The 26,251-nt window shown below is 35.5% G+C and overlaps 3 protein-coding genes across 14 annotated transcripts; 2 read left to right on the top strand and 1 right to left on the bottom strand.

Moving 5' to 3' along the window:
• Positions 1–14: 14 nt before the first annotated feature.
• Positions 15–5,392, top strand: LOC105433941 (uncharacterized). 2 transcript variants are annotated; one of them, XM_011649457.2, is made up of 10 exons: positions 15–321; positions 706–824; positions 1,464–1,709; positions 1,792–1,913; positions 2,027–3,478; positions 3,559–3,768; positions 3,866–3,975; positions 4,099–4,313; positions 4,460–4,716; positions 4,783–5,392. In XM_011649457.2, exons 1-10 carry the CDS (start codon positions 160–162, stop codon positions 4,884–4,886), a joined length of 2,997 nt encoding a protein of 998 aa, XP_011647759.2. In that variant the 5' UTR covers positions 15–159; the 3' UTR covers positions 4,887–5,392. The 2 variants fall into 2 exon arrangements, with proteins under 2 accessions (XP_011647759.2, XP_011647760.2); XM_011649458.2 differs by lacking the exon at positions 4,783–5,392 and having other exon boundaries at positions 4,099–4,288; positions 4,460–4,657.
• Positions 4,910–8,481, bottom strand: LOC105433937 (sorting nexin-7). Its single transcript, XM_011649448.3, has 7 exons — positions 8,320–8,481; positions 7,605–7,760; positions 7,411–7,521; positions 7,120–7,284; positions 6,865–7,060; positions 6,514–6,788; positions 4,910–6,282 (listed from the first exon to the last, which is right to left on the bottom strand). Exons 1-7 carry the CDS (start codon positions 8,479–8,481, stop codon positions 5,923–5,925), a joined length of 1,425 nt encoding a protein of 474 aa, XP_011647750.2. The 3' UTR covers positions 4,910–5,922.
• Rfx (regulatory transcription factor Rfx) lies at positions 8,474–25,134 on the top strand. 11 transcript variants are annotated; one of them, XM_089073059.1, is made up of 19 exons: positions 8,474–8,615; positions 8,889–9,219; positions 9,299–9,535; positions 14,398–14,720; positions 15,210–15,402; positions 15,670–15,714; positions 16,114–16,219; positions 16,294–16,393; positions 17,193–17,345; positions 17,869–17,991; positions 18,471–18,652; positions 18,737–19,207; positions 19,509–19,630; positions 19,707–19,804; positions 19,914–20,069; positions 20,153–20,355; positions 20,438–20,591; positions 20,817–20,868; positions 20,968–25,134. In XM_089073059.1, the coding sequence occupies exons 3-19, from the start codon at positions 9,415–9,417 to the stop codon at positions 21,009–21,011; spliced, it is 2,646 nt and encodes an 881-aa protein (XP_088929185.1). In that variant the 5' UTR covers positions 8,474–8,615; positions 8,889–9,219; positions 9,299–9,414; the 3' UTR covers positions 21,012–25,134. The 11 variants fall into 11 exon arrangements, with proteins under 11 accessions (XP_088929185.1, XP_011647754.2, XP_088929186.1 ...); XM_011649452.2 differs by adding an exon at positions 10,850–11,398 and having other exon boundaries at positions 8,889–9,535; XM_089073060.1 differs by adding an exon at positions 10,632–11,398 and having other exon boundaries at positions 8,889–9,535.
• The last annotated feature ends 1,117 nt before the right edge of the window (positions 25,135–26,251 follow it).

Here is a 26,251-nt window from a genome sequence, read left to right as displayed (position 1 = left end):
ACGTTTATGCGAGTGAGGGGAATCAGAGCCGAAGCGATCCTTGCGACCCCTTTTCATCATTCGCCGCCGAGGCGAGCGTACATGAACTATACATCGTACGCGTTCTACGCGAGCGTACGTACGTAATCGACGCCACGAGCCGTGCGAGGTTATTTAAAAATGGCGGACGCGTCGTCTTCCGACACTACCTCAGACTGCTGCAATGAGTGTTTCTCTGACATTACGTCGGAAAAGTCGGAGTACGTCGTGGTGGGACGCAAGCCGTGCCCGTCGCACCGCCGCAGCAAGCGGAACCTCCTGCAGAAGCTGCTGATCAGGGAGGTAGGCCGACTTGAATCCCGCAGCCCCTGATGTGAATCCCTACGCGAAGGCGTCGTACAGCTTGAGCTGTCAAGAATAATTTCTTGTCTGATGACTAGTAGATACAAGAGGTTCTTCGCGAAGATTTTAGCACGTTCTATCTGAGAAAATCTCATGTTCGCGAAAGACTCGTGATGAAAGACACTCCACGATCCTCCCCCACCCTGTGGATAGCATAAGTTTTAGATTTTTCCTTTTTAGTATCTTAAGGGAATTCCTGACGTGTCAGCTGAATTTTTTATTCCTCCGGAAAGTCTATTTCATGCTTGGAGAGTTCTTGTTACGATGGTTTGATAGGTAGTTGATGACATCCTGTATCGGTGGCTGAATTATTTTTGTTTACAGATGAGAGGATGTCTGTCAGCGCATAATTATGCGTCAGAGGAAAGATTGTTTACGATTGTACCTAAGTGGCGACATTTCCATCTCCTCCACATAATCCCAAAGTCTGCACTCGAGGCAGGGTATGCTACTTTTATTATATATATTTTTTATTATATATTATTATATATTATATATATTTATTATATATATTATATATATTTATTATATATATTATATATTATATATTATTATATATTATATATATTTATTATTATTATATTATTTATTATATGAATACACCTATTTCTTAGCCTACGTGCAATCCAGTTTAAACAAAATAAAATATCGGGACAAAAATAAAAACCAGAACATAAATATGATGTGATGAAGAAAAGAGAAGTATGAACAAGTTTCTAAGAAATATAAATTGCAATATTTAAATACTTGAAACAAAACAAAAATAATTTAAAAATAAATCCTTTTATCTTTCAATTTGTGTTTCATAGAAGCTTTATTCACGCTTCTAAGAAGTACAAGTTGAAACAAATTGTTCACTTTTTTCTTATCCCACTTATGTTCCAAATTATCTTTCAAATTTTTATATATGCTAGGATAAATATAAATCGTTATCGAGAGTGCTTAATATCTTCTTCATAGAAATAGGCAAGATATGGATTGATAAAGCAAATATCTAATGTTAACATGCATAAATACAAATATAAAATATTTCTTATTCTAATCTATGTAAATGATTGATAAAGATATTTTTGTTTTGCAAGACACATTGTTATGGGATTAACACAATGTGGCCAGTTCCTGCTTACATATACATATACACTGGAGGTTAGCAGCAATACGTCTTTGTACAAATACCTGTTGCATTGGTGGGCCTTTACGCCTAACCGTGCCGCTCGCAAAGTCGCCGAAGTTACGTTATTTGGCAATTATACAATTTATAGAGAATTAAACATAGTTATATCACAATGGCCGATGGAGCGGAATAAACTTGTAATTCACGGCCTCTGGTATATATTTTGTATATATATTTTTTTATATTATGAAACTTCGAAAGAAGATACAGAAGTTAATAATATTTATCTGTTATAGTACAAATTTCTTACATTTACAACCGACTGATAGAGCGTATTTAACTATAACGACAGTACCATCTCTTGAGAATTGCAAGGATTGCCTAAAAGTCGCTGCGTCATATGAGGAAGAGGGAGAAGGTAAAGAATAATTCCTTGAAAGAAAAATATATTTACGCATGATATATATGAATACACAATATGATATAATGCAATAATAATAAAATTAATTGGAATTACGTTTTGTCATATAGAGTTAGCTGCGAATTGGGATGGTTGTGTTCGATGTAATTGCTTGCAACATGGCCTTACGGTTCATACAACTTACGAAGTCATCTCACCGTATCCAAAGTTCAGAGCTACAGTGTGTCTGAATTATTGGAATCACGTGGTCGTCAACACAGGAAACTTTTTGCACGTTCTCAGGGTAGATTTAAATATACCTAAATCGAAAAATCAGCGAACATGCGATAAGCAAGATAGCGTCGCACACGATTCCATAGTTCCGGACACGCTCCCGCTGGATATGAGCGATGTCGAGGAGACGGATTACTCGACAAGGACAGAACGATACGAGAGTTCAGATGAGAAAGTGAGCACGTCGGACTGCGTTGATCGATCTCCCAAATGCGAGTCCAGCCTAGAGCACGACTTTCTAGAGGAGCCAACTAAGTTAGATGATAAGTTAGGACACGATTTGCCATTAAATACCTCAAGCAGTAATCAAAGCGATTATGTCTGTGATATAAATAGTAAGTCTACCACTGCAAGCGCTTTAAATGTTAAGTCGTGCGAATGCTCGGACATGGCTGAATGCAAATGCCGGAATAACAGCGACAGTCCCGTGTCGCGACCGGCTGGTATCGAACAGACGGCTATCTCGGTGCGCGACAAGATTCTACAGGATTTCTGCGAAGATACGTCGCAAGAGCTCAACATCGGCAGCGATCTGATCACGCTGGTGAAACATCCGTCGTGTTCACCACGCTCGACACCGCAGAGACTGCCCGCCGATTTCAGGGCGATGACTACGTGGTCGTCATTGATACTCACTCCACCATCGGATATTCTGCGCACTCGCAATTCGGAATCTAGTCACAGAATCCAGGTCCAACGCAATAGCGGTAGTAGCCAGCAGCGTTCGAGCTCGCCGCAACCTGGTGCTTCGCAACAAGACAACTCCGTGGCTTCCATTAACTCGCCATTGCAATCCGTATCGATTAGTCCCTCGTCTTCATATTCGTCTCGCTTGATGTCACCGCCCATCGCCAGATCTTTCCGCTATCCGAGTCCACGCAAGAGATCGAATCTGCACTCACCTCCGCCCATCCCGGCTCAGTCGACGAGAACAACGAGAGCGACGCATAAACTCATCCTCGAAGCGGAGAAAGCATACGAGTTTACCGATGAGGCGCAAGAAACGACTTGCGAGAAACTCAGTTCATTCCGAAAACGCCGACTCGCCGACAAGAAGTACGAGTTTTGCGACGAGACGGAGGACGCAGAAAACATAGTTCCTTTCAAGCACATACGCGATCAGTTCAGACATCGCGGTACTTGTTCGATACATCAGATTCCCTCCTCGCCAGTAATGTCGCCGGTTTTGCCGAATGGACGAAGACACTGGGTCGACTCAGATCAAAGCGAAACGGACGAATTGAATCTTGCTCAAGATATTAGCGTAGCCAACGACTTGTCAGAATCAGGTATAATTTTTGGTATTATCTTAGAAAGAAAACGAAATTGTATATAAATTCATAATTATAAATTATTTGTTTTTTCCCAGCTGAGAAAAATGTACTGCGACCGTTGAATCAGAATCAGTTGTCCAATGGAAGTGTGCACAGAGATCGTGTTGGCAAGTGCTGCCCGAATTTCTCGCCGTTGGTTCCTAGAAATAACTTGCAATATCCTTTAATAAAGTGCACCGCACGATTCAAACGGAGTTACATAGAGCTCGACGATGAGATGATCTCAGTGATCACAGACGTGGAAGGTACATATTCAAATTTAGATGTTTTTAATTTTGAAAATAATAGTTTCCGCCTTGTTTTGATTATAACTGTTATTAAATCAAGATTTTTAATTTGTAGATGAAGAAACAGGAGGATATGTGAGTTATCAATGCGTACTTCCGATGCTCGTGCACGGCTCTGGATATGTTCAAATGCAGATGATTAGTAATAGTAAAGCAGAAAAGCTGGTATTTATCGCTTAGAAATATTCAAACTTTCTCAGTTTTTTTCTGTAAATTTCTTTAAAATAGTCGGTAACAGAATGCTTGTAAAAATAAAACACGTTTCTGATATAATGAAAATACTTACAGATAGTGCCGTGCGTTTCTATAACACAATTGAGTTTCGATATCGAGACTTTTTCTCACCATATAGCAGACTGGATCTGCACGAGATTCAAGAAAAAGTATTGGCACTGCAGCGACTATGATATCGAAATTATCGACGTGTGCGCGCTTAGCGGCGACATTATATGTTTGCACATAATGAAAATCCAAGCAAGTGAGTTATGTAGCCAAACGCAATGGTAAGCACACATGCTATTCTCCCATCCTACGAATTATATTCTAATCGTTTCCTTTTATGTTACTTTGCACGAACTGTTGCACGTTTGAAATATCTCAACGTGCGTATCTCAATGATACATCAAATAAATTAATATGATATATCTAGTTCGCAGGAGAGAAAGCAATACGAGGTCGGATGTAAATTCACATGGAATATTGATACGAGCCAGTATAGAATAACGGACGTTTTACCAATGGAGGAGGTAAAGCCGGAATCTTGGAAACCAACCATTACAAACATTCCGAATTTTCGTAGTCAATTATGGAATCCAACCCGTCGTTTGGCTACGCAATTACGAGAAAAGATTCAACAACCATACGCGCATACCGTACGTTTCCTTCATAACGAGATGAGTCTGGCAGGTCAGTATCCATCAAGAAATTTATTTAACTTTTTAAAGACAATCGCGTACATCGAATTCATTGCAGGAGAGTCTATAACTAAGCTCATCGACCTGGACAATCTGGTACAGTTTTACATAACGCCGATGGAGTGTTACGTGGAACGTACAAATGACGCCTTAATGGAGTGAAAAAAATGCAGGAGCCATTGCGCTTCATTGCAAACAATAATTTATTTTATCGATACAAACTTCGCCATTTTTGCCAACTCGCCGAGCCATGGCATAATGTATAGAAATGTACTCCGCATTGTAAAGGATTGTTAGCAAAGTATCTTCCTTTTCGAGCATAAATAATGAATACGCTGTCAGAGGAATGTATAAGCCATATAGGATTCTCGCTACGCCTTTTTTTCACATTGTTAAGCAGAATCGATTCAATGCGGCGCAATTTGTTCATAACTTAGAGGCATATAGATTAAAGGTACTAATTAACGATACAACGAAGCTCCCGCAAGCGTTTGCTCCGATTTGTAAAATTTACCAGTGCTGTATACTATACATTGACGCTATCTACGCTATCATGGTAACTACTGTACTTTGGTAATTAGTAGATATAGGTGACTAAACTGATTGTCAATAAATGTATTGTAATGTGATTCAAAATAAGTGAGAGAGAGAAAAGAGAATGGTAATAACTGCCTCGATATACTTGGTCCCCAAAATTAATTAACGATCTAAATCTCTAACAAAAAAGAAGAAACATTGGAAAATTTTTCTTGTATACGTCGAAACTTGTCCTGCATGCATGTAGGACTAAATGCGTTATACTTAATTTTTTACATTATCACAAGATTATTGTATCATAAGGCGAATTTTCCAAATAGAATTTTGATAACAGTTATTATATGTACATTAAATATGCCCGCGACTTTTGTGGTCATTAAATACGTCCATTGCGGTTCGCAAATACTGTTATAATTAAATAATTTTATGTCGAGATTTCGAGAGAACGAATTACTTTCAAAGCAATAATATCGAAGCCGACGATAAATCGTTTTTTTAGATCGTAATAAACTTTGTGTCATTATTTAATAGAGATTCTCTTTAACTAATGTATTATTTTCGTGTATATATATATATATAACAGAATAAATATTTATTATATATAATAATATAATAAATATTTATTCTATATCTTTTAGAGTGACAAGAAAAGACTAGCAGTTCAAACGGGTATCTTAACAGGCGGTCCTACGTTAATATCAGATCCGATTCCGTCCAACTTGAGGCCGGTAAGAATGTCCTCCCATGCATTCATGCACTGCTGATAGTGTTTGATATGTCGATCCGCCATCGCGATTAGCATATGCTTCAAATCTTGTTGCTTCTCTACATTCCATCTCTGAAAATCACTTCGCAAATTCTCGTTCGCGCATTCCACGCGATCTTGCAATATCTCTGCTTGCTTGGCTAATCGTGGAATAGTCTGACCAAGTCTCTCTAATTTTTCATCGCGAGATTCTGCTTTCCACAGAGATCCGCCCCAGCCTTGTGCAGGAATTGTGCAACTTGGATTTCCTACCAACTAAATAAATACAATTAAATTTAATTACAAATTTAATTACAAATCTAATTATTTTCCTTTTTAGTAATATAAAATTGCAGATGTTAATTTTTTACATTTAAAAATTTTAAATTATACCATTTATATCTCATGAAAAATTATAAATCGTTATGAATATATTTAGAAGCATAATGGCTTTTAATTTCTTAATTTAGAAATAAGAAAAGAGAAAGATATAATCAAGGCTCGTACCTGATCCTTTTCTAATCTTCTTTTCGCTAATACATCAACTGTTAATTCATACTCGATCTGCATGGAATCACGTCGAGATAATGCATTCTTCACCGCTTCTATGTATGACACATATTCACGTTCGTCACTAGGAACATTCTCCAGAAGTTTCTGATGAGCTACTGTGTTCGCTTCCACCGCTTTAGCGATTGCCAATAAAATAGGCGCAAGTTCTGGTTCTGAGGTTGCCCACAGTGTAAATATAGGATGCAATTGATGGAGCTCCAATAAATAATCTGCGTTACAATGTATAATGTGAAACCGAAAGTTGTTTTATTGCAATATATATCTAGGAATGCTTTCCGTACGCACCTTGTCTTTCTTTATGTATGCGATGATTGATTTTATCTATGGCCGACAATTTTTCACTCAATGCTGTACAGTAGTCCCGAATTTGTTCAAACTCCAAATGACGCTGTTTCATCGTATAAGTAGTTGCTATATTTTGCAAGGAGTCGGTCACCTTGCCAAGTACATTCCCACGATTTTTACGATGAACGAGAAACTCCTATACATAATAAATGAGTTCAAATTGGTAGAGTGTTGCCATGATAACATCATACTCACTGCAGGTTTCGTTGTGAGAAAGATATGGAGATTCTTGTCGCAACTGAGAATAGGATGATTCACCACCCTATTCAGAAATATATGCAACAGCTTCATACGCGCTATGATAAATTCCTTGGAATAACGATCCAGTTGGGCGAGCAATGTGTGTTTGCCTGGCATCGGCTGTAATAAAAGCCAGAATTCAGAAGCAATTGTTTGACAATTTTTTGCTTCAGGAATCCAGATTTTTAATCTCATTTAATTATAATTTATATCATGTTTATATTGGAAACAGCAATGAGAACTTACTGGTATAATGTGTGTTGGATAGGTGTCCACTAATTTCTGGCGTAACCAAATGAAGTCATTGTATCGCCTGCGAACTATATACTCGCTTTCCTCGAATTCTGGACGTGTAGTCTGCAAGATTATTTGATTATAATTAGTACATGCATAAATTCTAAAGACAGTCAAAGCTATACTGAAAATGAAGTTATACATACTCTAGTCGTTATACGGAATGTAATATAAGTCTCCAAAGTTTCCAGGTGTTTTTGTGGACTGTCTACTTTCACTTGCAAGTCACGCGAATCCATCTGGAAGTCTGATATCTCCTGATCTGGCAATGTGGAGAAACTATCGATAGAAGGAGATGCCACCTGCAAGATTACAGGATTGCTTCTTGATATTTATTGATCTCTAATATTAATTAGAAATTTTTTGGAATCAAAGTTATGGTCATGCAAAGTATTACTAAGCTTTATACAAATCTTTGTATTATATCACATGCATTAACGTTATCTATCACAATTGTAATTTATTATTTTCATTAAATTATTTTATTTTTTTAACTTAATTAAATTTAAAGTTTATAAAATTAATTTAGTTACATCAAAATTGCATCAACAAAAAGTAATTTACTTGAAAATTACATTAAAATTAAATTCTTCAGTCAAATTAAAGACTTCAGTCAAATTAAAAGTTGATTTTAAGAAACATTAAATTATAAAATATTGTAACTTTTTAAAATCAAATTATTTTACACAATAAAATAATTATGAACTAAAAAATTTTTATTTGGAAAAAAGTTAATAAAAAAAAAATTTCTTGTCTGACTTGTAACTAATTATTACTCAATCTTGATTATTTCAGGGCCAGCAGACGCCCGCGAAGAATGACAGAAGGTACTGTCAAAGTGGGTCAGGTTATGTTACATACCACGGAACCCTCGATGGAGGTGCTGCAGTTGGATACAAAGTCGACATCACGACTCTCCTGCTTGATGATTCTACCAACCGCCATGGTGCTCACCTCCAAGATCGCCGAGTCTTCGGTGCCGTCCGGATGCTCCACTTCCGACGTTTCCGATGAGGTCATCATTTTTCTTTGACAGTCAAATAACACACCAGTATATCACCAGTCGCCTTCGTGAGACAACTGCTGACAATTTCGCGCATGTGCCGTGGGAGCAACGAATTTATTACACGGTGATAAGAGCACGAAAGGAGTCCCAGGTCTGTCGCATCGCAAATCTTATTTCCAACTTAAACATCGATATTATTTCTTATTTATTAAATCTCGTCGATCATTTTTTAATTATCTGTTTCATTTTATTTTTATTATCTACCGCGCTAATGATAAATGAGATCTCTTTTGATTTACATATATCCAATTTTCTAAAAACATACGCGGAGATTTTCGACTGAATTTTTTTTTTAATTTTAAATCGATTATCGTAATTGGGTAAAATTGCATAGTTTTACAAATGTTAATATCTTCAATTTTAGATCTTGGCTCCAGTCCATGGTTCGCGGATATCTCGATCCGCCATTGCGAGCGAGGCGCATGCACGCGACAGGCACATCGATCATCGATTCAAAACGCCGCAGCCAACTTCGCATCGAGGTCTGATTGACCCACATCTCCCCTCTCATTATTCCGTCCAAGTGCGACTAGAAGTTTTAGATAAATCAAAGAAATTATGATTTTGATAAGTTTTCTAAATTACATTGTTATCTTAACAGCTATCATAGATCACAACCATTTTATTGTAAATGTTTTCTCATCTTTAAAACTCTTGCGTGGGAGCGTGTATGAGATTGTATTGAAGAGAGACAGGTATACCGCTTAATACTTTTTTTGTCGATTCGTAATTGTTATCAATGGCGACGAAACCATCTTCTTGTTATACATGGAGGTTACATCCTGCGAAAACGATATCTCCGGAAATCGCTGATACTGGACACTTTCCCACAAAGTTTTTCGAAAACTCGAGAGCGCGCGGAAAACACGAGGAACAAATCAACGTGATAAATGCTGATTTTGTTGATTGCTTTGCCATTTTTTCGCCGTGAACATTCTCGGCTTCGATCGGCAATGGCGAATGAATATTGGCCAGACACATCTTACTACTTCATTAGGAAACCGTTGCTATGTAAGCTATTATTTCTTCTTTCTTTTTTTTACATTGACCAATCTTAACGTCATATGCCTCTTAGGTTCCATTTTTTTCTTTATTATGATGTATAAATGATGCAATTAGTGAATACTCATTGAAGTCGCCGATCTCTGCAGGTCTTATTTTTGTTGATTTAGGCTGATCAATTTAATCAGTGATTAATTCAATCGATAGACTCATTCACTATAAATACCTGTAATTGCATATAATTTACTGTCTCTAACAATCCGGTCTTTCCTGTCATTTATTAAAGGAATTAATTTTTTTATATGTCGAATACTAAAATCTCAACTATACATATATATATATATATATATATATATATATTATGATATTACATATTATGATAAATTAGTTTCGATGATTAAGTTAATCGACAGAATCGCTTAGAACAAAATTTTTATTTATAATTGTCTACTTATTTCAAATTTTTTTAAAGACTAAATAAGGAAAGATTAATAATTCTATTCACATAGTAGGAATATTGCTTGATAAATTGATAACTGACAGTTCTATAGTATATATTCTATAAATTAAAATTTAGTAACATGAAGAAATCACATTTTGAATTTTAATATTTCTTTTTAATTTTACGGTAATTGCTCTAACAATATTGAGCGTAAAACTAAAAGATATTTATTTGTCAACGTTTGTAAATGCCAGAAAAAAATTGCTAATTTTTTTTATGAAAATGATTTATTTTCAAATAAAAAAAAGAAGCGCGCCTTACGGCGTATTGGCATATTGTCTGTGTAAGTGCATCACAGATGGCGCCAAAAAGCCGCATTATGACGCCATATTCTCGCCATCGACATAATCGACGGCAATCGAAAGAGGATTCGTGCATTATCGGCCGACCGATTGGCGTTCCTCCCTTCGATTGTGCGGTCTCGAGTCGGAAACGCAATCGCGTTTTCTGTTTCGAAATTGCGACAAGTTATCTCGCAATGCGCCTCTAATTTCACGGCGCTAACTTCGAAATCACAAACACATTCGTGAATATCGGCTCAAATCACGAATAACTTATCATATTTTTTCTCCTTTTCTCTCTCGACTTTTTTTAATTTTTCAGATCTCAGCTTATAGCAGAAAGCTCTCAAATTTAGAATAAAAAAGTCGAATTATTTATCTAAGTGTCTTTTCGGAATAACAACAAAAATCTTTAATGTCAAATTGAATCAGGATTCGCAAATTCCATCTTCAAAAGAAAGAGAGAGAGAGAGAGAGAGAGAGAGAGAGAGAGAGAGAGAGAAGAAAGAAACTATAAAAGTGAAATTCGCGTTCGCGAAGGGTGAGAGCAGTCGGTGTGCGTATTCGTCCCGTCGAAGGCATCCCTCGGGACGTAAGGTGCACGATACAAAGGAGGAGAGGAAAAAAAACATCCGGGTGGTGCCATGTGCGTCGCGCACGGCCCTGATCGTGACGCGGTCAGTGATGCCGTAGCCAAGGCGACCGTAGCAGCAGACAAGCAACACCACTCCGGCCAGCCGTCCACAACAAAGTGTAGGGGTTCGTCGGAGTGTGTCGCCCCGCTCTTTTCGCGCTTTGTGCCGGCGTCGCGTCGTACGAACGAACGCGCGAGCGAGCGCTAAGAGCCGCCTTACCGCGCGGTTTCCTGGGTGACGGGTCTCGCTGCTGCCTTCGAGACCGAGGGAGCAACGAGGGCGAGCGAGAGAGAGAGAGAGAGAGCGCGCGCGTATCGGGGAGAGAGACGGAGATAGAGAGCGCGCCCGCTCGACAACAACAACGACGACGACGACGACGGAGGGACACGTCGTTCTGCCGCGCGAGTGCGCCCGGGCGCCACTGCGTTCGAGCACACGCCATTCATGAAGACAGGTGAGTGCGAGAGAGAAAAGGAGAGAGAATGAGAAGGATGAACAGATCTCCCATCCGTTGTCGATCCAACTCGGGCCGACGGAGACGTCGCCGTTCATTGGCTCTCGATGACTTCGTCCGTAAGCGGTTAGGACTATCCTTAAAAGAAATTGACTCGATTTAGGCTTTTCAGCTCTACGAACGAGCTGTTAGAGCTCGCCGGTTGTCAAATTACAACCATCAAATTGAATTTGTTTGTAACAGGAATGACTCATGGAAGATACCTCTTGGTAGGATGATAGGTTTTTAATATTGTTTCTCATTTGTTTTATTGAGGCTGGAGTATACAAGGGCGAAACGATGCCTGAATCTTTTAGGGATTCTTCTAAGCTGTATAGTATGATTTTGTGTATGATTTCAATACTTGGTGCGATATATTGATCCCGTTAAAAAACGTTAAAATTTGCTGGATGTTATAGCGGAACAGGGTGAAACCTTCGCAGATCTCTGGCTTCATAGACCCCCCTTAATTTGTAACGCATTGGTGAGCCTATTATATACACGGTATCTCCTATGGGATATCAAAAGATAGAAGCTACAAAGATTTCCAATTAAAATAGGCTTATCAATTACATGAATGTAATCTTCCAATTGTAAGATTTGCAGTTAATAGGCCTAAGCTGATGTTAGTGGCTTTTCAGCCATCTCTACTAGCTTCTCGACTAGCTTCAAAATCAGTTTGTCTGAAATCAGGGCTTAATATAATAAATTTGATTTTGGGGCAACGTTTAATTTTTTTATGATTCACATCTCGATACAAAATTTTCCTCACTGGTATTCGCTGTTTGCTATCTATTCCTTATCTCTGCCGTTGTACTTTTCACCATCTGCATAAGTTCTCAGCCTGTGGGTTTATCTGACTCCAGGTGCATATAGAATAATGGGTCTGAGAATTAAATATTAGCAAAAATATATAATACATGTATAGTATTTTCTTTTTTAGCTGTAACAAGCCCCTGTAGTAATAGTTTCTCGTGTCCTCGAATTACGCCGGGGAATTGAATACGCGAGATACAATAAATATATCGTATGAATAGGAAGGACTAGAAAGAACAGAAGTCTCTCCCCATCAACCATGCATAACAGAGGCCAGGTGTACTTGTGACGTTACGTGCGTGTAGGTAACGAACATGGGCTATCAGCCCAGTAACATTTGCAGCAAACGATATGTAAGGTATCCTTCTAAATATAAAGATAAATATGTCAATAAGAAATAATACGACAGATATACTAAAAAGTGTGTCACTCATCCAATAGTTTCTACCAATGGTTTCTATCAATTTTTATCTCGGTTTAGTTTACTCTTCATCCTTTTCTGATTTTTAGAGATTGAAAAAAAGACATAGCAAGTCAAACCAAAATTAAAATTCTATATTGAAACTGACATTAGAAACAAAGAAATCAATTATACTGGTGATATAAATATTTTTAGTGAAAATTGTATTTATATACGAAATTTTCTTTTTGAGTAATAAACATTTCCTTTTATTTACGTTAGTAAATATGAGTTTTGTTTTCAAGTTACTTTAGGGCAAGGATCACGTTGATGTAATATTAGTACGTTTCTATGCCTATCAAATGCCTGTATTAATTAGCTAACACAAATATGTCTATATATCAAAATAGAAACATCGGATTCTGTTACAAAATTTTCTTCTGATCAATACTATCAGGTAACAAATGCCACAATTTTCTTCTCAAAATATAGCTCCATTAAATCTTAGATTCTCATAATATAAATTACATATTGAACTTTTTTTTAAGGACAAAGTAGTCGTATATATCTTTTATTAAAAAATTTACAAGGGAATAAAGTGTAGGAGGATGGGGGGGGGGGAGAAGCATGGCCACTTTCCCCCGTGAAACATATTAACGCGGTAGCGTGCGTCGTTTTATTAGCTCCGGTCCATACTTGGCGGAAAGAGCGAGGGTGCAGCATGGAACTCAGGATAATACTCTCTAATTGCTTTCGTGATCCCGGCCGGCTTCATTGATATGTTTCAACCCCCTTAAAACGAGCCGTGTGTCCAGTCACGCGTGGGGTAGCGTACCGTTCTGTAGGTGCGTCCCGCGCTCCCTTCTCTCACCCCTCTTTCTAGGCTGATTTCTTCCCCTTGATACATTGTGTTTGGTACCTGCCGCCCCAACAGGTACACGGCGTCGATACACCATGATACACACGCGTAATAATGGCAGTGACGTGTATCGTTCGTATCGCGAGCCTGCCGGGGCTTCCCTTTGATCTGTGGATTATTGAATGCGCCACACCTGCGAGGAACTGCGTTATTACGATCTTGCTGCGATATAGGTTAGGACGGCAGCCGGAGAACTGGTGGGGTTTTATCCTCGTTTGATATTCCTCCAACAACGCGCGACTTGTTTCTGAAAAGGTTCACGATGTAATATTGATTCAATGTTTTTCATTTACAAGCAAAGTTTTTATTCAGAGAATTGATCTTTCTTTTTCTTTTTCTCTTTCTCTCTTTAACGGCACTCGATTTATCGACAGGTTTATTAGCGCTTCAATATGAATACAATTTGTTGACAATCTTGTAGGCAGAGAATAGTTTCGAATTTTATTTATTTTTATAAAATATGATTTGAGTGAATATTAATGTGTTACTTATAATGTGTTACTTATTTCTATTTTAATTTACAATCTCTTGAAATTCCTATCGATAAATTTTATGTGATGTTAATGGGATAAAATATATTTTGTAGGATATAATAATTTATTTAAAACATATTTGTAAGATTATTATATTTAATAATAAAGATCTTATATATAAATAATATTTTACATATGTTTTTTTAGAATCAAGTAATATTCTTGTTTTAATAAGTCGATATTGACCTTGGAGTTGTGTAGGCAGGCTGTTCTTAAAGATCTTTCTGCTGGGTCTGGTGGAAGATATTATTGATATTTAGTAAGATGGTGTATGTGTATATCTCTGTTATAGATTCGTCTCTCCAACAGCGGAGAGGTAGTAGCAGTGGTGGCGACGACTCAGTGGGTGCAGAGAGAGGCGAAGGAGTGATTGCCATGACTACGACAGGAGCCCAGTATGCCCTCGCAGCAGCATCCACCGGGGCTAATAACAGTGGGGGTAACTCGACGGCGGTAGGGGTGGAATCTAAGCAAAATGTGGTTGTCGTGACTACTACTTCCAGTTCCAGTGGTGGTGGCAGCGGAGCACAGACTCAGTCTGCCAGAGGCCAGCAACTTATCACTGTCGTGACAAATCCTGATCCTTCCAGTCCAAATAATCTACAACCCATTCAGGTTAGTAATATTATCCTTGTTTTTGTGTTATGCCTTTTGTCAATGTGATGTATGATTATTATTCATCATTCTAAAAAGTCTGGACAGTAATTTCAATACTTTGCAAAATACAGCTTGTATATCAATTACTTTGCCTCCTCTTTATTGCTCTTTCTTACTATTATAATAATAAGAAAGAGCAATAAAAATACAAAATATTAATATATAAAAAATTATTCAATATGCATATAGATATTATAGCATCTGTTTGCAGTGTACTTTTATAGATGCCGTACGTCCAATCTGATAACACATTTGAGCCATCTGCTCCTAGCGACTGATAAGAACGATACACAAATGTTGAAATAAAATTCAAGTTAATTTTATGTTGGGCATATAAATATTCACAAGCGTACAAAAGGCATATATATTTTTTTTTTTGTTTTATTTCTGTTATATAGAAACGAGTCGTGGGCCATGAGGACACGCATACTATAAATAATAATTTAGTTATTGGTTCAGGATCCGCTTGAAACAGCTGCAGATTCGTCCAACGGCTCAACAGGTACCCCAGCGCATGTTACAGCACAAGTGGTAGTCAATACTACTCACTCAGGCCAGCACGCATTAGTGGATTCTGACGCCGCTTCTACATCAGCTGGCACTATCGTTAGTGGTTCCCCGCACTATATAACAGTTACAGGTAATAGCTAAGTATAAATTTTCTAATTTCGTATCGAAAAGTCGATCCTTACATGACTTACAATACATACAAATCTAATTGCGAACAATCGTCATACACTGTAGACTGTAAACTGTAGAAATTAATATCGAGAACAAAAAATTAATTGCAAATTTATTACTTGCGGTGAGTATAAGGATCAGTTTGAAAAATTATAGTATTTGAGTAGAGATTTGGCCCTTTCCATGCTGCTGAAAAACATGCACCTCTGTACTTCTACCACACTAGGCACCAGTGACTCACCATCCTACGCGTCCCTTACAACGGCTGTAGGTGAGGGCAGAATATAAACAGCATGTCTTACATATCCTTTTTATTATCAATACATTTTAATTTTGTAGAAATTACCAGAACAATGAATGGATTGTGTTTTTATATAACGGTATCTAATACTTCACGATACTATCACTTGATTTATTTTATTCTATCTCGCATATACATATTGTTGACAAACATTATAATTTAAAGTTTTCATAATTCACGAGATCATTTTTATTTTGTCCAAAGACAAGTGCCAAAGACATTTTTGACAATTTGGTTATTAAGGACATTTCCAAAATGACGTTTATGACAGTGCGTCGATAAAGCCTATTGCGTTTATGCGAGCTTTATATGTATCGGTACGAATGATCTATTCAAATTCATTCAGCTACGTTCCTCTTTTTGTTTCAGTGTCCGGCGACGCAGAGGCAGTGGGGTCCGAGTCAGTTTCCCATCCAACTTATGTTCAATATGTCGAGGGGGATGGTTCCACGTATATACCGGCGAATGGCCAGATGTAAATGTCGCAATCTCCTACTTATCAATAATCCATAATACTCTATGTAACAATCATTATAATACTATGTACAGGACATATCCTGTTTATGCTGTCGGTGAGGCGGGAGCAATGTACACTCCAGCTTCGGGTCAGTACTACACTCCAGCAACAACACCAGTAACGTATGCGCAGGTAATTGCATCCATTTCTATCAATATCTATTAATTTTAAACTTAATTTCATTTATTTCTTATCTCTTTCTGTAATTTTTAAGATTAAAAAGAAAGGAATAATAAGTTAAACTGAGATTAAAGTTAATCTTTGTTAGGCCCGTTTCTTTTCCTTGATCCAATTTGATAAAACTTCTATTAAAAATAAACAAATTTAATGCTGATTTCTACAAACTGGCTTCTACAAATATTACAATATAAATGTTTAATTAAACTTGTAACTTATGTATCATAATTTTAAAAGCTACTATAGCTCGTGATTGTTGATTGGTCTAATATTGATTCACAGCACTACGAACACACAGCTCTAACGGTCTTGTGTCTTGTGAATGCTTGTGAAAAATATAATAATAGAATTGTATAAAAATTATTAAATTAAAAATGAATAAAGGAAACATTAATAATAAACAACTATGCAAACATGCTACGAATTTTTCTCAAATAAAGAAAATAATTTAAATAGATTTAGAGTCCCAGATTGTTAGTTATATTTTTTAATTACAGTTCAATTACTTTTAAATGGCTAAAATTGGCCGTTTAATTTAAACTCAATTTATATACGTTTAAACTTAAACAAATAGTTAGTAAAAGGAATCAATATTCAAATTAATCTAAATTAATTAAATGTCACTAGCGATTATCTTTTTAAACAGTAGAAACAGGCATTAGTTGGAATAGACATAAATACTTGAAAGTGTAAAAATTAAAAATTAGTGCGATAAGATTGGAATTATATTAATGTTGTTTACGTTGGTAATCAGGTCACGGGGCAAGGCACGAACTCAACAACCGGACAACTATTATCACAGGGCAACGGCACGTACTTGATTCAACAGAGTGTAGTAGATGGAGACCCGACTCACGCGCTCATATCCGCGGCTGCTGCGCGTGCCAGTCCGCAAACAGAAACAGCGGTAATTTGCATGTTCTGTGATTTTTTCCAGAATGCTCTTTCATCTTTTAGATGCTGAATAAATTTGTTTCGTTTATATTGAATGATTAACGCATCGATTTAGGACGATACATATTTACACTTCATCGCTGCAGGCATGGGGATCTGTGCTCTGCATGATTATACGGGGCATCAAAATTTGTACCAAATTTTGTTGCAGTTTCAACAAAAACATATAATTATTTATAGCATTAAAGTTTGCAATGTATTCTGTAAACAATATGTTCAGTAAATCGTAGTGCAAGTAGTAAAAAGATAGTTTCTCTCGAAAAGCAAAAAAATAATTTATATTATAATTAACATAGTTTTTCCGACACTCTGTATATAAACGAATGATCTAATATTCGTAGTTTTCGAAGTAATTTGTATTATAGATTTAGTATAAGAGTTAACAGAATTGCAATTAGTACTCAAGGAGAAGTATCCTTATCCTTCTCTTAATATGGGGGGTTAACGAGGCATTGGTATGTTGGGTTGTTTGATAGGAGGCTGTGGTTAGCGGTGGTGGCGGGACATACTTGATCAGCGGTAATTCTGGAGGTACCACTGTCACCGTGGAAGAGACAGCGGCAAATGTGACGCATGCCACTAGAGTCTCCCAGGCCACTGTAAGCCCCCAAAAAGAACTGATTCTCCAGTTTTCGTAGCTTGTCTGGCATACTAATCAATCTTATTTTTTAATTTTTTTGGCATGTCTGTTATTAATTGATTTGCTTTAAAAGTATCGCCCTAAAGTTTTTTTTTTGTGCATAATCTAATTTCTAAAAGTTTTTTATCGCGAAATCTAGCGAAGAATATAAGGAATGAATGCATTTGATAGATTTTTTAAAAGATTGTTACTAATATATTTTTGTTTGCCATTAATTGTAAATTTATTTCAAAAACAGTTTTAGCAATTTTGAAAGCAATGACATACTTTTCTTCGCACAACAATATTTTTTTACTTGAAATCTTTTTAATTATTTTATTAAAGTTATTTTATTTTTTTATGTACTTTTTTTATGTATTTTTTATGTACTGTTTTTTTATATACTTTTAATAAATCTATAAAAAATATAAATGTTAATTTTTTTATCGATTTAATTAGGTACACTGGTTATTGGAGAATTACGAAAACGCTGATGGCGTGTCTCTGCCAAGATCGACTCTCTATAATCACTACTTACGTCATTGTTCCGAAAACAAGTTGGATCCTGTGAATGCGGCTAGTTTCGGGAAATTAATACGCTCTGTATTCTTAGGATTGAGAACTAGACGTTTAGGGACTAGGTAAAAAGGCTTTACAATAATCAAGAAAATATAGTGTTATTGGAGTAATATTACAAAATAATATTACATATTTTTTTATTATAGAGGAAACTCGAAATATCATTATTACGGAATTCGTGTAAAACCAAGCTCACCTTTAGCCATGCTGAATGAAGATGGCACATCGAGACAACAGCAGAGCGCAAACTCTCAGGCCAAACGGTTCAAGTTTGTCAATCAAAAACAGGAATCATCTTATGAAAATAACGCCCATACGAACACGAATATCTCTAGTAATTCCTCACCGCCGCAATATCATCAGTATTTCGGTGAAGCAACCAGTGCCATTCCTGATTTCCCGGAGATTTTCATTAGTCACGATTCATCCCTGCCTGAAGATTGTACCCTTGAAGATATTGATACGTTCCGTAGTATATACAGGGAACATTGCGAAGCTTTCTTGGATGCGATATTGAATTTGGAATTTGCCACAGTGGAGAGCCTCTGGAGAGAATTCTGGCGCAGCCAGGACAATAATAACGGTGATGAGTGTGAAGAAGAGAAATATTTATCAAAGTATGATACAATATTTATTAGAGAAATTCGCATTATACAAGAGAATAGATAGAGATTAAGTTATATCTATTATTTATTTATTTATATTAAAAAATTTTATTATTTATATTAAAAAATTAGCATATTATTTTTCTAATATTTTATCCGCAAGTCATTTAATGTATTTTATTTATAAATTCACTATTTTTAATTATTTATAATTATAATTATAATTAATTTAATAATTATAATTATATTTATAATTATAAATTATTTATATTTTATTTACGAAGTCCCTAACTCACAATCTTTTACTTTTCAGAACCAAATTATATCAGATGTGTCAGTGTACGGGAGTGCAAGACTTCATCAAAAAAGTGGATTACACATTTTATCAGAATCTAGTCGATGTTTTAATGCCTAATGTATTGCGACCGATACCAAGTATGTTATTGTAAGATTCATCATTATTATATTATTTAGATTTGCAAATTAAATTAATCTTTTTTGTCTTGACAAGGTCCGTTGACACAGTCTATTCGAAATTTTGCGAAAGGATTGGAATCTTGGTTACAGTCAGCAATGGCCGACTGTCCTGAGGAAATGACGCAGATTAAGGTATACTCTTATTTAAATCTGTTAAATAATGTTAAAGAGAAAAGAATGTCAAAAATACTCTAAATTTTTTGAAAAGTTATATAGAATAATTATTTATTGTTGGTTACAGTTAACTGCAGTGTCAGCTTTTGCTCAAACTTTAAGGCGCTATACTTCATTAAATCATCTTGCACAGGCTGCGCGAGCAGTGCTTCAAAATTCTAGTCAAATTAATCAAATGTTAGCTGATTTAAATCGTGTTGATTTTCATAATGTGCAAGAACAAGTAAGTTGATATTTTTTAAATATTTTCAGAAAATCTTTTTTTTTTACCATTTATGTCAATATACCTGTGATTGTTTGTTTTAGGCATCTTGGGTATGCCAATGTGATTACGGAATGGTACAACGTTTGGAAGCAGACTTTAAAGTAACGTTACAACAACAAAATTCACTGGAAGATTGGGCGATCTGGTTAAAAGGAGTTGTGACTCAAGTGCTTAAACCATTTGAAGAGAAGCCAACATTTGCTAAAGCTGCACGTCAATTCCTACTCAAGTGGTCATTTTACAGGTACATTTTATTTTTTGTCACATTTCTAGGGATGTTTTATTTAATTTCAATTAAATATATATTTATCATATCTCTTTCATAGCTCGATGGTTATTCGGGATCTCACTTTGAGGAGCGCAGCAAGCTTCGGATCTTTTCATCTTATCAGATTACTTTATGACGAATACATGTTTTATTTAATAGAACATCAGGTTGCTCTCGCAACTGGGACTACACCAATAGCTGTAATGGGAGATGTTAGTATACTTCAATATATATATATATATATATATATATATATATATATATATTAATGATTGTTTGGATGTTATGCAATTAGGCATTTTATCTTTAATTATTTTTTGGATTGTTTTAATTTAAATTCTTAGATTTAAATTAAACTCTTCTTTTTAAAAAGATTATTATAATCTCAGATTGATTTATACTGTATCATGATATAGTAAATAATTTTTTTATTTTAGAAAAGTCAAAATTGTTCTTTACTTACTGGTTTCGGAACAACATCCAATGGAGGTGAGATCGTGTAATTTAATATATATTTTATTATTCTTATCACAATTTTACTTTTTTTTTATTATTTATTTGATACAAATAAAAAAAAATGGTTTTCAGATGCATCTAATGCGAGTCAACCAAAACGTATGAAGTTAAGCTAACTGTGTGCCTACGTTCTTTAGTTTATGAGTAAAGTGGTAGCACACGAAAATGGGATAGCACGAAAGCATGCAGGCCTACTACAAGAAAAAAAAAACTAAAAACACTAGTCTCGTAAATTATTATTTTGTATAACATCAAATTACAATTATGACATATAAGAAGATTTTTGCATACCGCCTACAATGTATACAATTCAAGTAAGTCTGTGTGATATAAGATAGAGAGATATTGTACTCCGCGAAGCCTTGTCTCATATACAGGTATGACGGTTTAAGGTATCGCTGGCACGATTTTAGTATATTAGTATAAATTGAATCTAGTCGAAACATCTTTGGGAAAAAAATAAGAATATACGGGACCATGAATTTATCATGCCCTCGCTAGAACATGTATGAAAAGCTCACTCGAATAGGTTTTCTATTCTAGAGTATTATAATTATTGAGCATAATTTTTTTATATAATTTTATATATATTAATTGCTATGCGATGTGCATGAAGTAAGAGTGATAATATATGCATTATATTATTATAATTATGTATTATTAATACTCGTTAAGATAAATTTATATTTATTTTTATTCCTTCTATTTCCTTTTCATATTTAAAACAAGATTAGCCAATAAAATGCCAAAGGTGCATTAAGGCATATATATCCATTTTTATTATACTAATGAAATAAAAATATTCTGAGATTATCTGAGATGTTCGAGGAAAACCGTATCGAGTGGGCTTTAAAATGTTCATCAATTTGTGTACGAAATTTGTGTAACGAAAACGCAAGAAAATAGAACAAGGTACGTTCGTCGTATGTTCGCGAATTCCAGTTTGCACAAATTCTGCGCAAACCAATTACAAAAATCCGCCCTGCCGACGGTAATATGTCAAAAGTATTCTTACCGGAATATAGAAAGATTAGATTGCTGTAACAATACATAAACTTTTAAAGTTTACACACATATATCCGACATTCATATTTTTTAACGTAATTTATTGATTAAACATCGAGCTCTGTGTGGAAGTTTCATTTTGAGAACAGTCTATTGCAGTCGGTTGCTATTCTCTCAGTATAATTAAATGAATAGTACAAAATTTTATTGAAAAGAGATGGGAGAGGTAAAGAAAGAAAGGACGCGAGTACCAAGATTGTTTTAATTTAACTGATAGAATATACAGTGTGTGTCTTATAGATTGGATGTATATACATTAATAAGATGTAGCGGATGAAAATACGTACGATTGTTAAAGTTAAAAAAAGAAACTGCAAAATATATGATAAGCGCGATACGAGTGTCCTCAGCCATTTCAAGATTGGTCGAGGATGCCCACAATAAAAATATGTGTCGGTATATGTTTTGTATTCATAGGCACTCCAATAGCATCTTTTGTATTGTAAAAATATTAGATGTAAGTCTCTAATATCGCTATAGAATTTCATATGTTGAGTTTGCTTTGTTTATTGTATATTATTTAAGGCAACTTAATATATATGTTTATGCAGCTGTGCATGTAGCTGCATTACACGGATTTTTATTTATTTGAACACAAAGTTGAATCGATCTTACGTTTCAAACGACAAATATTTATAATTAATTATTATTCTTATATATCCGCTTCTTAAACATCGAAGACATTCAATCAAAAAGGAAAGAATCTACAGGGTTATGAATTGAATTAATTGTAATATCGAGCAATTGATGATTTACATATTTTAAGTGTAACTGTTGATTTATTGTGTACTGTAAATTGTCTCTTTATATAATCACGAGTTATTTATGGGAAATTTCTGATTGAGATGTTTTTATGTACGTCAAATATTTTTAATATTCATTACAATGCATATATATATATATATATATATATATATATATATATATATATATATATACATATGTATATATAAATGCATACAATCGCGCAGTTTCAACGAAACCAAAGTGTACCATTGCGTAGCTTAATTATTTTTGTTTTACATGATAAAATGCATCGGTATCATATCCTATTCTCGCAAGTTACTTTCCAAATTCCTATTAATTCGCTAAGAAACATACGAAACGCAGAAAAACGTATAGAAGAGAAATAGAAGGCAGCTTACGAGAATCGAAATTTTTGTCTTCGTAGCCTGACGTAATAATTTTATTAGCGATGAAAGACTGCGTGTACATTCTTTCGAACGTGAGATTAATTCTCTGAGTTAGTGTCATATTTTCCATTGCAAAGTATTAAATATATACGTGACTTGCAATATTATTTTAGCGGCACAAATGATAAAACGCGAGAGTGACTTAGCAGACTTGCTAATTTAGAATGAGTATCATTTTAAGTGCGATGAATCGATAATTTATGTATCAATTAATTCGCATTTTATTTTGCTCGAATTCTCGAAATTACACATCATTACTCCAACAAACTGAGTATTGCGAAGGAACAAGAGAAAAGGAAAAGGAAACTTGGTGCCTTTTATTTTATAGAGATGAAGGAACACAATCATCTTCTCACACTGCATTCTAATAGTCTCAACAAACGTAAAAGGAAACTGTTTACTGATAGCAGTATAAAAGAAGACAATTATTAATTTATATCACAATCTCTTGTACTTATAAAAAAGGCGTATTTCGCAAACATCTCTCGACTTTGGAACTTGATCGGCTGTTCGTTAGGCTGTTCTATTCGAGAAATGTTGATGCCGAATTTGGAAAAAGTGTTAACGTGTTATTTGCGTTGCAGATTACTTGACTACTGAGAAGTCGACTTCTTTAGCGTACACACACGTGTGATCTTCGTCACCTATGTCTGTCCCTTATTGTTCTCTTTGTGTCTGAACAATTTAATTGCCGTTTGCATTTCATTCTTCAGTACGAGGATGCAAACATTGAGGATGTATCCTACGTATCCATTTCCGCTTTTCGTCGCGTCTTTGACTGAAACTTTGCGTCCATGTCCCGCGAGCGTTTCCTCTTCCAAGCTGCGTAACCGTTTTATTCGACCGATGGTCGTGATAAGAGGAGGGATACTAAAGAGAAGAAAGAAAGACAATTGGCTTCAATGTTCGCGACACAAATCGCGGGTAGCGTAGGTCGCCGCCGATAAGAATATATAGAATACGTGCGTTTATAATTTATTGCGTAGGATTATCGAGTGCTAGTCAAAGAGAAACTTGGTAGTCTATCTAAGTGGTGGTGTGTCTAAGTGAAATGATGAGAGACGAGAGATTGAGGACATGTGAGGAAGAGAGAGAGAGAGAGAAAGAGTGAGAGCACATCGCGCGGTACATCGAGCAGGATCTAGGACGTTTCCGTAACTGTAATGAGCTTATACGTGTAACGATAGAGAATGAAACTTATCGTCGATACCTATGTGTACCTAGTGTAAGAATACGGCTTTACGGAGCGATTCGCGGCGTTCTCTCGCCGTCGATGAAGGCAAGAAAATCCGGAAGCGCGAGGCGAACCGGTGGGAAAGAAGGATTACGAGTGAGACGGGACGATTCCCTCAAATGTCGTTTATCCGATGTGCAATCCTTCCGCAACCACCGCGTTGCGACCGCTTCTCAATTTGATCGCTCTAATCGTAAGTTTTACAAGTTATCCCGCCGCAATAAGAATGGGGCGGGTGAGAGGTAGTCCGATAGTTAACTGTACGCAAGATCAAACACACATCGTGGTTTCCTATGTTGCGAGATAAGTAAACACGGCCTTAAATATATTTCCGACTGTACGACGGAGAAGGAAAAATAGGACTAGGAGAGAGAAAGGATTAAATGGAGGGGACCTCAGGTCTGAGAGAAAAGAACTTGCGACGCTCCATGATGGAGAGTCGCAAGAGAAAGAGTAGAGGTGACATTTTTCCTTGTGACGTATAGAAAATATTTTGATACCTCCAGATTTGCACAAATCAAGTGTCATTCGTTACCGCTTGAATAAGATTATTTTTACTGAACGCCGCTCAAAAAGAAAAAAAAAAGATAAAAGAGAGAGAGAGAGAGAGAGAGAGAGAGAGAAAGGAAGAAAGGGAGAAACAATAGCGAACTTGATGCGTAAATTGAGACGCAAGAATCTCCGAGAGTCTGTGTGAATGTGCGGATCACAAGAAATGAATAATAAATCTATGTTTAAAACTTGTAATTGCACGATTTTAACCCTCGTCTCCACATTCCACATTCACACCTGAGATTTGCATTTGCGTTAAACTTTTAAGAACTTCTGTCCTCGTGCGTACGTCCATTGTCACATGTGTCATTATAATTCACATTATATATTATTTTGTTTAATTTTATTGTCTATCAGTTTGCTGTTTTTTGTATCCTGCAAGGTATTTCCATCAATTATGACTTGAAGACTCGTGACAATCTCGTGATAATAGAAAAAAAAAAACAAAGTTCGTTGATTTATCTTATCATTATTCATTATTCAAGCAGTGTATAATTTTGATTTTAATGAAAAAGAATGAAAAAAACGTGCACAGCCCTCCCCTCTCGGTCTCGTTGATAGTTAGGAAACGATCGTGAATTAACGAAGCGTTATCTTCGACTGTTGGCATAACGTGTGTGTATATGTATGTCGAAATTATAAATGCCATTATCACCGAATTGCATACATTACGCTGCTTGCACAATACGATATTACGGCGACAGTGTCGCTTACCAACAGTTGCCGACTGTACGATTTAATCATATCGTGACGTAGCTTCATCTTCAATGACTTGCAATTGTGTAAATTAATTTAACGCTTAAAGTAAATCTCATCGTATAATTCATAATAAATCTAGTTTATTTTCTTTTTCTCATATATGGGAAGAACGGTTTATTGAATTATCTGAAAGTTTGATTAAATACAATGAAAACAATTTTATTGGGCTATCAAAATTATTGGGATGCTTAGACATGATAATAATATAGAAACATTTTTAATATTAATTTTAACATTCTATATATTTTTATTGGCCGATAAAGTTATTTTCAGATTTAGATGTCTGTTTAGATTTTTGAATACTTCAACAAAACTTCTTTATGGATATCTTAATTTTAGAAGTATAAAGTAATCATCTTTATTTCTCCATAAATTAATACCTTTTGATATCAAAAATAGAATTTAAAAATTTTCCAATTTTAATGTTCTATAAGAAAAAGAGTAATTATAATGAAAAGTTAAAGGATTTGCAAGTTGTGAGAAAAGATATTTATAAATAAAAATATATATAAGAATAGTTGAAAATTATTTCGGTGTTTTCTAATGTTAAACA

This window comes from Pogonomyrmex barbatus, unplaced genomic scaffold, assembly GCF_055798465.1.
Source record: "Pogonomyrmex barbatus isolate J1 unplaced genomic scaffold, ASM5579846v1 scaffold14, whole genome shotgun sequence".
NCBI lineage: Eukaryota > Metazoa > Arthropoda > Insecta > Hymenoptera > Formicidae > Pogonomyrmex > Pogonomyrmex barbatus.
This window is presented reverse-complemented; position numbering and strand designations above follow the sequence as displayed.

Excerpts from the sequence above, each read along its gene's own strand:
- LOC105433941 (XM_011649457.2), top strand. The coding sequence starts at position 160 with ATGGCGGACGCGTCGTCTTCCGACACTACCTCAGACTGCTGCAATGAG. Across the intron at positions 825-1,463 it reads AAGTCTGCACTCGAGGCAGG|ACACATTGTTATGGGATTAA; the intron begins GTATGCTACTTT and ends TTGTTTTGCAAG. Across the intron at positions 4,717-4,782 it reads TAACGAGATGAGTCTGGCAG|GAGAGTCTATAACTAAGCTC; the intron begins GTCAGTATCCAT and ends AATTCATTGCAG.
- LOC105433937 (XM_011649448.3), bottom strand. The coding sequence starts at position 8,481 with ATGATGACCTCATCGGAAACGTCGGAAGTGGAGCATCCGGACGGCACC. Across the intron at positions 7,061-7,119 it reads TTCTCACAACGAAACCTGCA|GAGTTTCTCGTTCATCGTAA; the intron begins GTGAGTATGATG and ends TATTATGTATAG. Across the intron at positions 6,283-6,513 it reads GAAGATTAGAAAAGGATCAG|TTGGTAGGAAATCCAAGTTG; the intron begins GTACGAGCCTTG and ends GTATTTATTTAG.
- Rfx (XM_089073059.1), top strand. The coding sequence starts at position 9,415 with ATGCTGATTTTGTTGATTGCTTTGCCATTTTTTCGCCGTGAACATTCT. Across the intron at positions 9,536-14,397 it reads CATTAGGAAACCGTTGCTAT|ATTCGTCTCTCCAACAGCGG; the intron begins GTAAGCTATTAT and ends TCTCTGTTATAG. Across the intron at positions 15,403-15,669 it reads GCACTATATAACAGTTACAG|GCACCAGTGACTCACCATCC; the intron begins GTAATAGCTAAG and ends CTACCACACTAG.